The following is a 16951-nucleotide window of genomic DNA, read 5'->3' on the forward strand; positions in this document are numbered from 1 at the left end:
ACGGCTACCCTCCCAGCCTCGACAAAGGAACACTGTGGTTGCAAGTCTGAAACTTCCCTGAGAACCTTGTCCATGAGCTTCCACTGGAGACTTGGAGCTGCCCTTCAGATCTCTTTCCAAAAACAAAAATAAATCACTTTGTAATACGCCGTGCCTTGCCCTGCACTCGTGTGGGGAGGTCGAGGCCTCCAGCCTGGCAAGCACAGTGCGAAAGACACGGATTTCCAGGCACCCTTTGGATGCGCCCGCCCTGGGCTGCCAACTGGTCTCTGCAAGTTGGGCGTCTCCACCGCGGGGGCAGGGCAAGGGAGGTAATCGATGGAGCCAAGTCGGGGTGCCCCAGGTGTCCTGATCGGTGGGGTGGCTTCTGGATTATGAGCTCTAGACCTGGATGCCCCTCACAGCCCGTTTGATGCTCTCCAGGAGGTCTTTGTTCTCGGGGTTCTGGTAGCACTCCTGGTTGGAGTACATGTCAGTGAGGGTGCTCACGTAGGCATCGAAATTCTGCTCACATATTGGCTCCTGGAGAACAGAAGTGGGTCAGAAAGCCCCATCTGTACAATGGGTCCGTGATTTTCAGAAGCCACAGCAATCTATGGGTGAACACAGCATGCCCCCTGAGACAAGACCAGGCCTTCCAGGGGTACCACCAGCACCCTGGGGCTGAAACAAACATGAGTGTCCGGCTGCAGATCCCACAGCCCTCAGGAGATGGAGAGCCTCCACAGCCAGCAGCCTGGGGGGCCGAGCGCCTGGACTGGGGCCCTTCAGGCAGGACCCCAGATGCAGAGGGGTGCCCTGCCCTCCTCACCTCCCCCAGAGTCCTGGGGCTCAGCCACCAGCTCGGCAGTGTGCCCGCAGGGCCACGTCCTGCTCACCATGTGTGGAAGGCGGATGTCGGCAAGACTTTGGATAAGGGCCTGGCTCAGGCCCGACAGCTCCAGAAACAGCGCTTCATTCTGCTCCTCGATGAGCTTGTTCTCCTCCTCAATGTTCTTGAGGCTCTTCTCCATGGAGGAGATCTGCACCAGAGCAAGATGGGAAATGCCTCCTGCTGTGGGAGTCCCGTGGACCACGTCCCTCTCGTGCTCCCCGGACACAACCAGCATGCCATCTGTGTCACACTTCATGCCTCTCTGGGAGCGGGCAAAGAGGCCGGGACCCTGGTCCCTGGATGCAGGAAGGGATGCGGTGACGGAGCCAGGGACCGTGTGGAGCCACAGCCTTCTGAGTCACCTCTGCCCTGCAGGGTCAGGGAGGAACACAGACTCCGAAGCACCCTGGGCTCACGTCCCAGCCCACCGCCCGCTGTGCTATTGAAGTTCACCATGTTTCTTCCTCCTTGTCTGTAATGGGAATACTGCATCCACTTTGTGGGGGTCTGGCCACCTTTGGGTCTTCCTCCCACCAGAAAGACCAACAAAATGCCTTCACAAAGCTGTGGAAGGCAAGCTTCTCTTTCTGCTAGTCCTAGCTGAGCAGAGCCCCTCAATGACCCCTCCAGCACACCCTCGAAGGGACGGCGACAACAGGGCTGACGGTCACGGCCAGTCCTGCCTGCCCTGGGGCATCTCAGGGTCAGCGCAACCCTAGGCAGAGGTTCACAGTTGGTATGGGGAAGGTGGGAAGCCTGCCTGGGGCCCGGTCTGGAGAAGACATGCTTGGGAGGGCAGCTCCCAACCTGACTGCATCCCAAGGGAGCTCAGGCAGTGGCTGAGTGTGACTCACTGCACCATGCCCTAGGTGCAGGAAGGTGAGCTGACTTTTAGGGGACAATGCATGGAGTGGGGTGCTTTCTTCCAACCACACGGCTGGGAAACATTATGCTTCATCGCCTGGTAACAAGTCCTTGGCTTAAAACAGTTTGAGTAGGAGTTAGGATTCTGCCTTCTCTTTGCCCGAGCCTTTCTTTTTTTTTTTTTTAAAGATTTTATTTATTCACCTGACAGATAGAGATCACAAGTAGGCAGACAGGCAGGCAGAGAGAGAGAGGAGGAGGCAGGTTCCCTGCCGAGCAGAGAGCCCGATGCGGGGCTCAATCCCAGGACACCGGGACCATCACCTGAGCCGAAGGCAGAGGCCTTAACCCACTGAGCCATCCAGGCGCCCCTGCCCGAGCCTTTCTGCAGAGGATAGGAATGAAAACTCCCTCCAGAGGAAAGAGGGCTCTGAGTCAGTCAAAAAAAATGCTAGGGAATAAAAAGGTGGAAATCAGCGAAAGACAAAAAAAAAGAAAAGGAAGGAAGGAGGGAGGGAGGGAAGAAGGGAAGGGAAGGAAAAAGAAAAAAGAAAAGAAGAGAAAAGGAAAGGAAAGGAAAGGAAAGGAAAGGAAAGGAAAGGAAGATGAAAAGAAAAGAAAGAAAAAAGAAAAGGAAAGGAAAGAAAAGAAAAGAAAAGAAAAGAAAAGAAAAGAAAAGAAAAGAAAAGAAAAGAAAAGAAAAATCAGAGGAGCTGCCCCCAAGGTTTGGGGAAGATAGAGAGCAGTGAGAGACAGAGGGTGACAGTTCCACAGTGATATGTCTCAGCACCCAGAGACGCCCCAGTAACTCCTCTCCTTCTACTGCCCATGAGCCTGAGGGAAAATGATGCATGGCAGAATGAAAATCCTTCCTGATCTCTGTGGGCTGATGCTATTTTTATCTAGGCTTCCGAGTCCAGCATAAAAGCCCCTTGGCCAGTAGAAGGAACAGCATAACAAGACACGTGGGCCTCCAGTATATCCCACTGCAGCCTCTGGGAAGGGGCCTCCCCACCTTCCCATCTGTCCTTTCTGCCCTCAGATCCTGCAGGGTCCGGTCACCTCCTTGTCCCTCTGTCACTGCCATAGGGGACAGAGCTATGTGGGGCCCCTCCTTCTGTGCCCCCAGCTCTGCTCTGGCCCCCATTCAACAGCTAAGGATGGGGCTTCTTTCCAAAATAAGAACCTCATTGCTTTTTTTTTTTTTTTTTCCCTGATGGCCAGTGTTCATTCTGGGGAAATCACAGAGATATGCTGCACATACTTGAAGTAATTTGTAACCTTATCACACAGCAATAGTGACTCTTTCGGGGACAGACACATTCCCATAGAAACACGTTTCTCTTCCAACAACCTCACAGAGTTGATTTCTATTATCACCTCCATTCTACCAGTAAGGACATCAAGGTACAGACTGATAACAGGTTTGCCAGGTCACTAGGCTGCTATATGGCAGTCTTGGGGTAGAATCAGGCTCCAGCCCAGCCCTCAGAACCCACCCCGTGATACCATTCCTTCTGACAGGGCCAGCAGCGAACCCTGATGGGACCACTAACCCTGACGGGACCCCCAGCGTGGGCACCTCAGGACCCCTACTGCTGGAAGAGCTATCGAAGCTGGCAGGTGTGGCTTGTTCTGAGTGTCCCTGAGCCTAACAGTGACCTTGATGAGGAGCTCAGCTCTCTCATGGAAGAGGAGGCTGAGAGTACAAGGACCCCTTGGGTTGAGGGGGTGGCAGGTGGCAACACCACCCACCTGAGATTGCACCTAGGACTGTGCCTGGGGCTGCTGCTACGCCACCCACCTGGGACTGCACCTGGGATGGCACCTGGGATTGCAGGTGTGTCACCCACCTGGGACTGCACCTGGGCCTGCAGCTATGCCACGCACCTGGGACTGCAGCTGCACCATGGCGGCCTCCATCTCAGAGTTGGACTCGTTCAGATCACGAATCTCCTGATTCAGCTGCTTGATCTCCTCATCATTCTCCAGTACTGCTCCAGAGAGAAACCTTGGTTGTGGCTCTTGGCTTTACACCCAGGCCAGCATGTGGGGGTGCAGTGGAGGCCTGTTTTCTAGGTGGGACTGAGGACGCTCTCCAAGCAGAGGCGACCAGCCTAGCATGCTGGGCAGCTCATATCCCACATGTTATCCTGGAAAAGTTGGTCTTGGAGACTAGTGGCCATGTGTCTACATTTGCCCCCAACCCTAGGTGATGGGTAGGAGAGTACAAATCTCTCTGTCAGGTATTAATCACTAGGAGGAAGATGGAAGTCTTCCAGGTGGTGCTGAATTTTCTCAGCTTCCTTCTTCCTTGAAACTGAGTTCACAACTCCACAAACCCCAAGAACGTGGCTTCTGCTGCTGCCATCAGGGTTCTCTGATGCCAACACTTACCAATACTCAGGTGAGAGCAAGCATGCCACTTAATGGTCAGGAGCCCAGACTCCAAGCAGCCAGGGGTTCAGAGCTGAGGCTGGGAGACCTGTCGCTCAGGTCAGGGGTCTGTCTCCACTCGTTCCAGGAGGGACTCCGCCTCCCTAGCCCTCCCACCAGCACTGCTCCTTGCCCAGGCCACGGAGGTCCCTCGGAGGAGCCGCAGGGACTTACCGTCACTCGTCTTGAACTTGGTGCTGAGACCCTCATCCCCTGAGACCTTTCCCTTCTTTCCAGCAAAGGTCGCTCTGGGACAGCCAGACAAGCTGGAAGCAAAGGTCACACACCAAAAACCAGTGCAAAGTCACACACCAAGGTCCAGTCCAAGATGACACATCATAAAAAAAGCCAAGTCCTTGCTGGCTGGCAGCCTGGTAGGATTCTGGCTTGGAACTTTCTCAGTTACTTCTTTTGTTTCTCTGCTCCCGGGCTCCAGCCCCCAAGCTATACGCTCCTTATTCAGCATCCATGCCTTTCCCAGCTCTGGCCATAGCCCTACAGGCTCGTCCCCAGATGCTGTGGGGCCAGCTCCTTATCCCCTTCTCAGAGAGGCCTTCCTCAGTCTTCCCAGTCACTATCCTCCCCACAGCACCTCCCCCTTCCGCCGTCCTCAGTACCTCACTCAATCGTTCGCTTAGAATCGTTGCCCCACCCGCCTGGCCCAAATCCACCCTTGTTCCCAGCTCTGTCTAAGGGCCTGGCCCTGGTATGGACCCCCAGTGAAGGCTTGAGGAATGAATGAGCTAATTAATCTTCTAGGTGGAGAGACAAGGGCAGAACAAAAGAAAGACGAAGAAGGACTGTCTGGGAACCCCTTGCGCCTTGGTCAACACCTCAGCTGCCTGGCACCCAGAGGAAGAGAATGGGAGCTCTGAGGCCCCCCAGCCCTGGAGCAGGTATTGGGGGACAAGCGAGAGCCCAGGCAGGGAGATCTCTTGTCACCATGTCCCTTCCATAGCAGGCAGAGGCCTCAACCCAAAGTTTCAAGAAGAGGCCCCAGCAGGAGGGTCATGAGGTGTGACAGAGCCGCTCATGAAAAGCCAGGGGCCTGTTTCCAGAACGCGCACACCAGACTCAGGGCCCTGCTTGCTCTTGCTGAAGGGACGCTACTGGGATGAGGCTGGGGGGACTCCTGACAGCAGCCTCATGGGGTGACACGTGTCACAAACACCATGTTCTGGTCCCAACACATCGCCCATGGCTTTCCCCAGTCGGCTACCAGGCTGGGCCTTGCTTTTCCCTGGAGAAACTGTAGGCCACAACTGAGCCCTAGTCTGGCCCATCCCAAGGAGCCTGCCTGACGAGACCCAGGATGTGTGGGGCCATTACCTCCTGTGGGTGAGGAAGCTACCGTTGGCGTGGCCAGAGCCGTCACAGCCCGGAGTGGGGCAGGTAGGCCCCTCGTTCTTCAGTGATTTCCAGGAAAAGGGGGAGCCATTAAGGGAACCCTCTTTCTGCCTCCGAGCAGCCAATGGGCAGCCTGACGCACTTCTGTGGGATGCGTATTTGCCACTGATGTGACCGAGCCCCACACAGCCGGGAACAGGGCACCTGGCACGAAAGGGTCAGAGGTGAGCACAGGGCACTGGAAAAGGGGGGAAAAGCCCAGAGACTCTCCCAAGCTGGACGCTGAGACTGCTGGGGGCTCCTGAATAAACTCCCACTGTCCGAGCGATTCCTGAAGCCGTTCCAACCAGACAGGAAAGCAGCAGGGACCATGTTCCCTCTCCAGCTGCAACCTCACACCCCTGCACCCCCGGAAGGTGACAAGCGACCCTCTCTCCCCAGCCCCCAGGAGCCGTGATGCCCCTGGGCCCTAGGCTAGCTCTCTGGAGCCTTTGGGTCTACACCTAGACCTTGCTGCCACATCAAGTCTACATCACCCCAGCAACGTGGAGGCCACTCCTGGGGGTTGCACCAGGCACAGCACCAGGGGATCCTGGGGGTCCCAGAAGGTCACAAGTGCACCTGCAGCCACGCAGTGTGGGGACAGCTGGGGCCCCTCACCCCACAGCACCCCAGAATGAGACTGTTGTGGCATGATGTCCACAGATGTCCCAGCTTTGCTTTGCCCCATCTGAAATGCGTGTTCTGGAAGGAAGAAGCCAGGCCACTGGGCTCATGCAAGAAAGACTCAGTTCAGACGTTCCGTCGTGACTCCTGCCCGAGGCCGGCTTGGAATGGCCTTTTCTGTTGTTCAGGCTGTCCTGGGACAAGGAGAGAAGCCCTTGAGGAAGTAACACAGGCCCCAGGAACCGGTGAGGTAACTGGAGAAGGTTCAGAGTGAACACCACCACCCCCGCACCCTGCCATGCTGCCGTCGGGATCCGTGCACCACAGAAAACGGGCTAATGTGGGGGGCTCCGGGCATCCGACCTCATGGCCTTCGGGAGGGACCTGGACCAGGAAGTCCCCGCCGTACCTTCCGAGCACCAGCATTTCGGGATCCCGGGCTCTGAGCTTGGGACCCCCAGGAACCCACAACTGGCTGAAGACGAGATCTTGCCTCTGCAAGTTCTCGGTTTTCTCCCTCCAGCAAACAAGGCCCGTGTAATTGGCCATTTGGTTTTACCCACTTCTTAGGGGCTGCAAGCCTGTCAAACACACAGGACCCTGAAAATAGACATGTTCCCCCAGTTTAGATGGTGGTCCCTGGGGTGGGAAAGTCAAAGGCAGGAAGTCTTCTGCTGGGTGTGGGCCATCCCAGAGCTCCCGACACTGCAGGTGAGGGGACAGGGCCTTGCTGCCCAAAAGTGGCCCCTGCACTGTGGCCTTGCTCCCAAGGTGGCCACTGTAGACATTTTCCCAGCCTCCTTGGCCTGGATCTGTCCTTACTTGTCCCCTCTCTTGGTGCCCATCCCTCTCTCTTCTTCCTCCCAGCCACGTGGGCCTCAGACAGGCGGGATGGCCACAGAGCCTCAGCAATCAGTCCAGAGTAGAGACACTGCCACGGGCCCAGTAAGGTGCTTAGGGAGGCTGCGCTCCGTGTGTGCCCCTCACACCTGGACACCGCCCAGCTGTGGGGGCCCAGAGGACCCTGACGCAGCTCTGAGCCCCCCAGAGCACAGCATCAAGAGACCAGATGAGAGGCCGCTTTTCGAGGTTACAACACACGGTTGAGTCTGAATTCTGTTTACTCATATTCTTTGCAAAACCCTAACCCTCCTCATCAGGAGAGAGTCCGGGAACGCCTTCACAGTGAGTGCTTCAGACATGTGGACAGTAACACTGCTTTGCTTTCCCTCCACATCCAGTATCCAGACCTTCCGAGCTGCCAGGTGAGCTCACGTCAAGATGCGTGTGGGGCACCAGGTCAGGTAGCTTCTGTGCCTCCCAGGTGAGCTGGCAGTGGGACCACCAGGACCCCTCTTTGTTAGCTGCAGATGTGGCTGGGGACGGTGGCGGGGGCGGGGGCTCTCTACCAGCCCCCGATGACAACCGCACTCTGGTACACCCACAGACTTGTACGGCCACTGATTTTGTTTTGGCCAAAGGGATTTACCTCCGTGTGCTGACAGGACGTATTCTCAAAGGATGCAGACACAGGTGTCCTAAAAGGGGACTCTTCCCCACCAGCCCTCCACAGCGACACAAGCAAGCCCATGCCCAGGAAAGCCGTCAGGCTGCAGGACCTGATTGAAGATGGCATTCAGTTGTAAGTACGGTGAGGGTTTGTGGCTGGGGAGGGGGCCCTCCCCAGCCTTGCCATGGAGCCATTCTCAACGTCCAGCCGTCCTGTAAATGCTGACCTGCTTCTAAGTCATATTCTCCACTTGGCTGCAAAAATCTTGTTATTTAAAAAGCAAAGTTGACAGCACATTAGCAGGAGGAAAACCATTTTTTCCCGTTAACTTGAAAAATGCTGATTGTGATTTTCATCATTTGCAAATGCAGCACAATTCACTTATCGCGACCCGCCAGCAGACCCTGTCTACCTCCAGAGCGGCTTGCATTTACATGGCTTCCCAGAAAGACAGATGCTCTTCCTTCGTGCTAGCATTTTAGTGGCTGCATTCATGACACCAATGTCCACATACTTTGCATTTTTGAGTTAGCATCCATTGTAGTTTTATTATAAACACTTAGTTAAAGAAACAAGCCACAGCTTTTCACACCTAACAGCTGGTGGGGCCAGCCCCTGGAAGGGTGTGCTGGTGGTCACTCGGGTCTATCCTCTGTGGCCAAGCAGATGTTTGGGTGCAGCTGGGCTGAGCTCCAAGGAGGAGCCACTGACTTGGTCCCGGTTGCTCCCCTCCACATGCTCCCCTCCAAGAGCATCCAGCTACTCTTGGCCCAAAGTCAACACAACCGGGCAGCCGGGCTTTCTGTGCACCTGCCTGGCTATGTCCTGACCAAGCCAGCCCCAAGGTCTGCACCAGCCAGAACCCCTCCTTTCCACTCCTCAGCTGGCAAGGGGACCGAATGCTCTGTCCACTGTCAGCTCTGAAAGTCCTGGGAAATGTGAATGATGGGTCACTCTGTGTGCCCCTGTGGCCCAGCCTTGCCCCTACCGGAAAGTGGGAGGCTCGGGGGCTAGTTCCCTTCTGCAAGCATAAACTTGCAGCAACACAAGCCCTGCCAAGTGGGGCTCTCACGGAGTCAGGGTCTACACACCAGCCCCTGATGACAAGGTAGGCGCCCCCAGGGAGTGGCCAGGAGAGGGTATCAAGGACTTTGAGCATGTAAGGCCCAGGATGTCCTTGGTCCTCCTCTCAGGAGTGTTGAGGTCCCAGCTCAGGGTGACCCTCCTCGGATCCCTCTTACCATACCAGCTCCCTGCGTTGGTGTGTGAGTGTGCAAACACATCTGGTCTGAAGACTGATCATCTTTCTAACCACCCTCTCCTCCCCGATTCCTGCACCTGTCGCTTCCCTGCACAGAAGACCACAGCGGGGCAGGTTTCAGTACCCATGAGCACCCTGTGGGGCTGCCCCATACCCTGGGGCACCTGGGGCGTCCAGGTGGCCCTCCAGGTCCACGGGCAGCAGGGCCCTTTGCCTCTCCTGGCCCCACCAGACCACCCCAGATGTGAGGCGCACAGGCAGGAGCAGTGCCTGTGCGTGTCCTCGATACAACACGCATGGCTCCAGCTTCCCAGGTGCCCACACACACCGTAGGAGAGCTTCTGTAAGAACGGGCATGTCCTTGGCCAGCCGTGGTCATGCAACAGGAGCCTAGAAGGAGCTTTTCACAATTAAAACAGACAGGAACCTCCCAATTCTGCACCCCCCCACGGGAGTCAGTAAGACGCCAACTTACTTCATCAGCTCGGGGTCTTCCTTGTCGTCCTTCGTGGGCGTCACCCTGGCTCCACTTTTCTTGGCCCGAGGGCAGCCTGACAAGCTGGTTTTGAAAAAGGAAGGAAAGCCACGGTGGTCCCAGAACAGCAACCTCTCAGCCCGTCTGCCCCGCCCCTCTCGCTCTGGGACTGGCAGCCCCGTGGGTCCCCAGGGAGCTTCTGTCCTGGAGCGCTCTCCAGGGCAGGGGCCAAGGCAGGCGGTGCCACCAGGAGCCCTCTAGGTCTGGCAGCACAGGGAGGCCTGAGCAGGCTTCAGGAGATCAGTTCTGATGACAGAGAGGAACCAGGCTCCAGCTGCCAGCAATGGCACTGTCCCATTGGGAGCACGGCAGCTTTGTCTGCAGAAGAGACCCCCCCCCCCCCCCGCGACTCCATCGGTCCTGGCGCCCCGGGGCACGGCTCACCTTCGGTGTGAGGCGTAGTTCCCTGTTATGTGGCCGGAGCCGTCACAGCCGGGCGTGGGGCACCTGCGGAGGACAGAGGAGCTGGAACCAGAGCCAGGGAGGATGCCTGACCAGAAAAGGGCCCCCTCTGTCCCCAGCCCCTGAGCGGGCCCACCACCTCCTCAGCACTGGTCTCAGAAATGGCGTGCGTGTCCGGCCGGTCTGCTGCCATGACGCCCAGCCTTCAGAACGGTGCCACCCAGTCTCCCCAAGGGGTCCAAGGAGGCCAAGACAGGAGCTCATCTCCACTGCAGGAAAGATGGGCTCCCACTTTGGCCTTCTACAGGGTTCTAGGCTGGACTAGAAGGTTCCAGAACACATATGGGCCTTTAGATAGCATTTAGAATGGCAAACCTAACAGCTAAGATGGGCTCCCCTTCCTTGATGTGACCAGGAGGAGGAGGAGTTGTTTTCATGGAGGACGGCCGCTGCCTGAGCCAATGAACTGCTGTCTGCTGGGCAGCCAGGACACACCACCCACGGCGCCATCACCTAGAGTCGCGCATCTCCGTGAGTCCAGATCCACAGGGCCAGAGGCTGATCCTCACTGGCCCGGGGTGAGGAAGGGGACACCCAACACAGAAGCCCAGCCTGATGCATCCAGAGTGTTTGACAAACGTATCTCGTGGAAAGTGAAAATTACACTTGAATACACAAGTATGAGTTTTCTTAAATTGCTTTTCCCTGGGGTGCCTCTGTGGCTCAGTGGGTTAAAGCCTCTGCCTTCAGCTCAGGTCATGGTCTCAGGGTCCTGGGATCGAGCCCCGCATCAGGCTCTCTGCTCAGTGGGGAGCCTGCTTCCTCCACTTTCTTTCTCTGCCTGCCTCTCTGCCTACTTGTGATCTCTTTCTGTCAAATAAATAAAATCTTTTAAAAAAAATTGCTTTTCCCTGAAAGTCCACGGTGTAAGAATGAGTGAGTTTCCGCTGGTGCCAGAATGGGGAGGGCTGCCCGGTTCTGCGAGTGGGTCCACCAGAAACCTCTGGATCAGGTCTGCCACTCCGTACCTTGTTCGGTGGAAGGATGCGGCTCCAGCCCTGTGGGACCGGGCAAGACCCTGGGGCTCACAACCGGAGTCTCATTGATCAGTCCTCATCCTCACACAGAGAAGAAACCGTGGGAACTGAGGCCGTTTCCCAATATGAAAGTGGCCCCGAGAGGGCTATGGGGACTTGCGTCCACTGAAACAGTGCACAGGTGTCTGCCTCTCAGTCAGCAGAGCTCTCTGGGCCTCAGGCCCCTGTGCTATGCCCACACCCTTCCCTTCCTCAGGATCTTCCCGGCACAGTCAAAGGCCACCCCCCACGGCTCTCCAGCTGCCTCCTAGAACCCAGCAGGACCACACTGCCCGTTCCCATCCAAGGACGCACAAAGCTGGTGTAGCAACACGGAGGGGGGCCATGCCCATCCCACCAGCTCCTTCTCCAATCCCACTGACTGTCTCGAGCCCTCCGCTTCCTCCCTGTCCTGTGGGCCACACGTGGGAGGTCCCCCGGCCTGCCAGCAGGCCAGCCAGTCCAATCGCCCTGCCGTTGGATTCAGGGGTGACTCAAACCCCCTGAGGTTATGGTGGCTCCTGGTCTGCTCAGATGTGCTCACATCCCAACCCTCCCACATTACATCAATATGTTTGCATGATAGGAGACACCACCCAGCACCTCCGTGCAGGTGGGCCTCACCCTTTCACACAAACCCCCAACCGGTACATGGGTCCTGCTGGGACACTCTGTGTCTCTGCATCCTCCAAGGTCCCAGGGAGCGAGCTACTGGGCTTGGCTCCTTGCTGCAGTGACGGAGTCCTTCAGACACATCAGGGTACACCTCACACAACTCTCCGCTGAGCCCAAGGCCCCGCCGCTGCCCTGCTGCCCCTCCTCAGCCCAGAAGGCCCTGCCGACCACCCTCATGGCCCACGCTAGCAAGAGCCCTGTCCCTGCTCTCCGGAGGGCTAAGCGCCAAGACTGAGGAGCGGGCTTCTCCGTCCTGGGCTCGCAGGGGCTCTGGTGGCTGCCTGGGGCTCCATTCCTTTTCGGCTTCATGAAAACACGGCAGAACTCAGATCCATGCTGCTGGTGGTGGGCAGGCCATCAGCACCCCCAGGCCTTGATGCCCTGTGTGCGGGTCCAGACTCTGGTGGAGCCCCCACAGCCCCTGTGAGTAAGGCTGGCAGAGGAGAGCGTGCACATGGGGAGGGTCCCTGCCAGGTCCCAGCACAAGGGCACCCACGGAGGCACACCTTCTCCAGGCAGGGGGCACCAGCACTCCTTGCCAAGGCCCGGTTCAGTGGCTCTTCCCAAAAGGCGTGACCAGTAGAGGATGAGGTGTGGGTGGAGAAGCGGGGAATGAGGGCGCTGGCTGCGTCAGCCGCTCTTGTGCCCCTGAGGGCCCACCGGGCCAAGTTGCAGGAACCCTCCCGCCATCTGCTTCTGAGTGCATTGTCTGGGCAAGAGGATGGGTCCGGTGTCTAAGGGACACTCTACATCTTGGCGGTGTGCAGCAGGCCTCGCCTTGGAGCCCCACCCTCTCCCGTGGTGGGGAGGCCACCCACACCCGCCAGAGCCCCCATCACAGCCTTGCGGGGGACGCACACTGCACCTTACATCCCCACACATAGACGGGGCTGAGCGGCCCACGGCAGCAATGTCCCCAGCCCCTGACCACACTGGGTACTTGGTAGGGAAGAGCAAATGCCCTTGGGATTCTATTAAAGCACAGAAAACACACGATCTGAGACTGTCTCTGCACCCATTGTCAAGAGGGAGGCCACCCAGGGAGCCGTTTGCAAGGCAGGGGCAGGTCATCTTCCCCCATCATGGCCACAAGACTGGTCAGGAACAGCCTCTACAAGATGCCCACTCGATGGGAAGAGGGAGAGGGAAACACTAGCGCGCCAGGACCACGTTGGAGGCCTGCCCACATCCACCCCAGGCCCTTGCTGTGTCCTGAGAGGACAGCGCTGACTCCCACAGAAAGACCTCTGGGTCCAGAAAAGAGCTTGGGGCCAGTCAGGACACCTTCCCAGACCTTGCCGAAGCTGATGAGTGACTTGTTTCCACACGAGGAAGACCTCCTGCTGCTATTTCTAAGCAAGTGTGGGTTAAGGTTCCTCACAGGCTGTTAGTCATAAAAGAGCACTAACCCTCCTGGAAGGCCATGTTTCCAGACCCAGACCAGGCCCTGAGCACCTGTTCTGCAGGAAGAAAGTCCTTGAGCTCTCAAATCATTGAGGCCCTCAACCTGGAAAACCATGAGAGCTAATTACTGTTCAACTGGAAAAGGAAACAGGAAAAAAGAGCGTGGGAAGGACGTTAGGAGAAGAGAGGAAGGAAAGGGAGGGGAGGTTCAGGAAGAGGGTCCTGAGCCTACAGGACGGATGGTTTCAACTAGACATCTGGGGCTGGACATGGCAAGGGCATGAGTGTGAATGTGCCACGAGCTGAGCCTTGGAAAAGGTTCACGTTACAGCTGGTAACTCTTCAAAGGGCGATTCTGGTGGTGAACCTTGCCTAGAACAGAAGGCCCCATTGGTAACAACAGCCAATGACACGCTTCTGGCTCCTGGGACCAGAACAGCCTCCCCAGAGTGACAAAGAGGAGGCTGGCAGAATGGGGACATTGCAGAGAGCTAAAGCTTCCTGCCCTGTTTCTAGATCAGCTCAGGCCCCCGGAAGACTTTGGCAGCGACGGCCCTTCATCTTAGAGGCCCCAGGACCCCAGCTCCTATCTGGCCTCAGACAGAATGAGCCCAGATTCAGGGACACTCAGTATGGAGGCCTGAGGGAGGGTCGAACACCCCTGGGGAGGGAGTGAGCTGAAAGCACAAGAGCAGGACCTCCTTCCCGAGCCTCTGCTCAGCCTGGGAGCCGGGATTGGCACTGCCTGGCTCAGGGCCACAGTGGTGGCAAGGCCACAGCTCACCTGAATGCACAAAAACCTAAGATGACAACAGCCCCCAAATCCAGCCCCAAGAGGATGCTGAAAACCTGGGAAACCTCTGGGTGCTTGCATTGCATTTGAGCAGGGTGGTCAAGCAGGCTAGTGGGTGCCCACAGGGCCTGGCCGGCCTGTGTGTTAGGGACAGGGAGGAGAAGCAGAAAGCGGGGGTGCTCGGCAAAGAGAAGGGATGAGCGTGGAGAGGCATCTCTGGGAGGATCACCAGGTGCCAAGACAGAAGCAGCTGCAGTGGTCATAGGAACAGGGAAGGGCCAAGAGTTTTCTCTATCATCATCAGCACCCAGATCCCTTCATGAGAGCTGCACAGCCTGAAGCCCGCGGAGCCACAGCAAGACCTAGGAGCCAAGGCCAGCTCTGGACTTCTCCCACACCTCAACGCCAGTGACAGAAGCAGGCCCGGACAACCCCATCCTGGGTCCTCAGGAGAGGGAGGACAGGCTGGGCCACTAGGGGCCAGAGACAGGTCCTGCTCATCTCAAGGCCCTCCGGCCCTCCCTCCTCACAGCAGCTGGCAGGGCTGAGGGCGGCACAGGAGCCCACAGCAAGGGACAGGCAGACAGCAGCACTCAGAGAGACACAGGCGGCAGCAGCAGAAGCCCCAGGCAAGCAAGTCGGCCCCTCCGTGGCCTGTCTCTCTGCCCCATGCTGCTGGGAGGGGCTTCCCTAGGGCTGGAGCCCTGGAGAAGGCCGACTTTGGCTGGAGCCTCATGGAAGGAGAGAGCAGAGCAAGGGAGCCGCCCAAGAGATGGGAGGCCAGGAGGGCAGACATACTTGAGGTCAGCAGAATGGGCAGCCATGAGGTTTCTGAGGCTCTTGTCAGCAAGAGGGCAACCAGAGAGGCTGAAAGAGAAGAGATGGGATATTGGGGTGAGCCAGAGGGGAGCAGAGGAGGAGAGGGGAAGACCCACCACACAGCACCCAGGCCAGCCTGGACCCGAGCAGGGACGAACCTGCGGTGAGAGGCATAGTTCCCGGTGATGTGGCCGCTGCCGTCACAGCCAGGGGTGGGGCAGCTGAACAAAGGAAAAAGAGTGTCAGAGCAGAGAGCAAGGCACACCTGTCAGGCCTGCCCCCTGGGCGAGCCTACTGGGGGAGAGGGGCTGACACTTGTCCTCGACTCACCCACGAGCCAAGGGGAGACTCCTCCCCCCACGGCCTCAGACAGCAAGCTTGTCCCACACAGCTAAACTCAGGGAGGAAAAAGGAACCCAATTCCAGCTCAGTGTGAAGCGGGGACATCTCGGTACGCACACGGGTGCACCCGGGAACGTGCAGGCAGGCAGTCCCTTCCTACAGCGGCGTGACCCTCTCTGAGGACAAGGTCCCAGACCAGAGCCCGGGCAGAGCAGTTGCAGGTCTGGTTCATAGACAGCAGAAGAGGAAACCCAGGGACAAACCAAGCACAGGGGAGGGCTGGGTCCCCGGCGGCACAGCCACCAGCCACAGCCTCCCACAGTCCTGCAAGAGAAGCGGGGCTCGAGGAGGGTTGACCAGAGGCTGTGCGGTGGCATCCAGCTGCGGGAAGACTCCCTATCTACCGGCAGCTTCCCCTGTCTGCAGCAGCGTCTGCTAGAAGCCTGTGAGGACCAGCTCCAAGGGGCTGGCTGGGCTGGCAGAGCCAAGGGCACTGAGTCCTGAAGCACAGGGCACACCAGTGGGCTCTGTGAGCCAGGGCAAATGGCTGTGGCTTGGGAGAGGGTCTGCTTCCCTCAGCCCTCACGCTGCTCTGTGGGCCCAAACAGGGGCTCTCCCTTGCTCTTACTAGAAGGTTGTGTAAGATCCCAGTGCAGCGCAGAGATAACGGGAAACCTGTCACCCACGGCCGGGTTCAAGAGGGCCGTCACGCAGGTCGCCCAACCTCTCTGGCCAACAGGACGGTCGGCGCTAAGCTGGGGCAGGGACAAGGCCTGGGGCTGAGCACATCTGGTCTTAGGGACTCAGACCAGGGCACGCTTTCTTCCAGAGTACGAAGACTCTCAAGGAGGCCTCTTGGCCCAGGTGGGGACTTACGTGAGCAGCTCCTTCTTTATGTCCTTGGAGAGAAACTTCATCTTAAAGTTGGTCAGGGTAACTTCCCCGGGGTACTTCCGCTCCTCAAAACTCTCTTCTGACACTTCCTGGTCATCTGCTTCAGAAGAAGCAAAAGAATGGGCTGCTGGCTCTGACTGCAAAAGACCAGCAGGGAGACGTTTTAACCGGCTGGCGGGGGGCCGACCCGGGGCGGAGGGAGAGGGGCCCTTCAGAATAGGGCTAGCAGAGACAGTTCCCTGAGGCTCCTGCCTTCTGGATGAGGGAGGAAGACCTACATACCTCCCCGGAAAACACAGAAGACAGCAGCCCTGAGGGGCTAGAGTGCTGCACACTTTGGCCAGAGGGGCCCGGCCACCCCGGGAACGAGGCCTGGGAACCGCCCAAGGCGGCCAGCCCACCGCCCTCCCACGGCCTCAGGCCTGTGTGTCCCCTCCACCTGACCGCTGCTGGGCCACCTTCCAGACACAAGAACCTACACATGGCACAGCTTCTCAGGGCTCAAGGCACACTACCACCGAACAATGCTTGTTGAGATGCTAGGACGGTGAGAGCACGGCGCGAGCAATAACTTACAGGCTGTGGCCTTGAGACCCCCTGTGCCCCCCGGCCAGCACCAGGCCCCGGCCACAGCAGGCCCCTCCCGAGCCCAAGGTCTAGGTCTAGAGGGGTTAGGAGCCAACCGAGGGCAGGACGCGACGGACACAGGGCTGAGCAGGATGAAGGTAGGGAAGGCCAACACCCTACAGGGTCAGTGAGGTCCAAGTCCCGGGGCTGGCACGTGTGCGTCTCAGGCAAAGGCTCACCCTCTCGGGGCCCAGGTGATACACGCTCAAACCCGAGACAATAGCAGCCCCTTGCAGGATTTCTGGGGACTCGGAGCTCAGAGCCCAGAGCAGCAGAGGCTCTCCGGGACGGACAGTGAGGCTTCTCCATGCCAGGGGCGGGGCGGGGGGTTTTGTGATTCCTGCTGCAGAGACTGTGACTGCAGAAGGCACGGAGCCAGTATTCCCTCCCCTGAGCAAGCTGGACTTAAGCCAGGTCTCCAGGATA

The 16951-nt window shown here is 58.0% G+C and overlaps 1 protein-coding gene across 1 annotated transcript in view; it reads right to left on the minus strand.

The window, feature by feature from the left end:
- Window positions 1-239: 239 nt before the first annotated feature.
- Window positions 240-16951, minus strand: part of MYT1 (myelin transcription factor 1) — a 63337-nt gene continuing 46625 nt past the window's right edge. Inside the window, exons 14-23 of the mRNA XM_032878717.1 lie at window positions 15881-16035; window positions 14821-14883; window positions 14642-14710; window positions 9878-9940; window positions 9434-9517; window positions 5504-5725; window positions 4349-4440; window positions 3629-3732; window positions 879-1022; window positions 240-522 (exon numbers count right to left, since the gene is read on the minus strand). Of these exons, the coding sequence (XP_032734608.1) occupies window positions 382-522; window positions 879-1022; window positions 3629-3732; window positions 4349-4440; window positions 5504-5725; window positions 9434-9517; window positions 9878-9940; window positions 14642-14710; window positions 14821-14883; window positions 15881-16035 (1137 nt within the window). The 3' untranslated portion in view covers window positions 240-381. The remainder of the gene's footprint in view (window positions 523-878; window positions 1023-3628; window positions 3733-4348; window positions 4441-5503; window positions 5726-9433; window positions 9518-9877; window positions 9941-14641; window positions 14711-14820; window positions 14884-15880; window positions 16036-16951) is intronic.

This window comes from Lontra canadensis, unplaced genomic scaffold (genome assembly GCF_010015895.1).
Source record: "Lontra canadensis isolate GAN:19392208 unplaced genomic scaffold, GSC_riverotter_1.0 scaffold65, whole genome shotgun sequence".
Lineage (NCBI taxonomy): Eukaryota > Metazoa > Chordata > Mammalia > Carnivora > Mustelidae > Lontra > Lontra canadensis.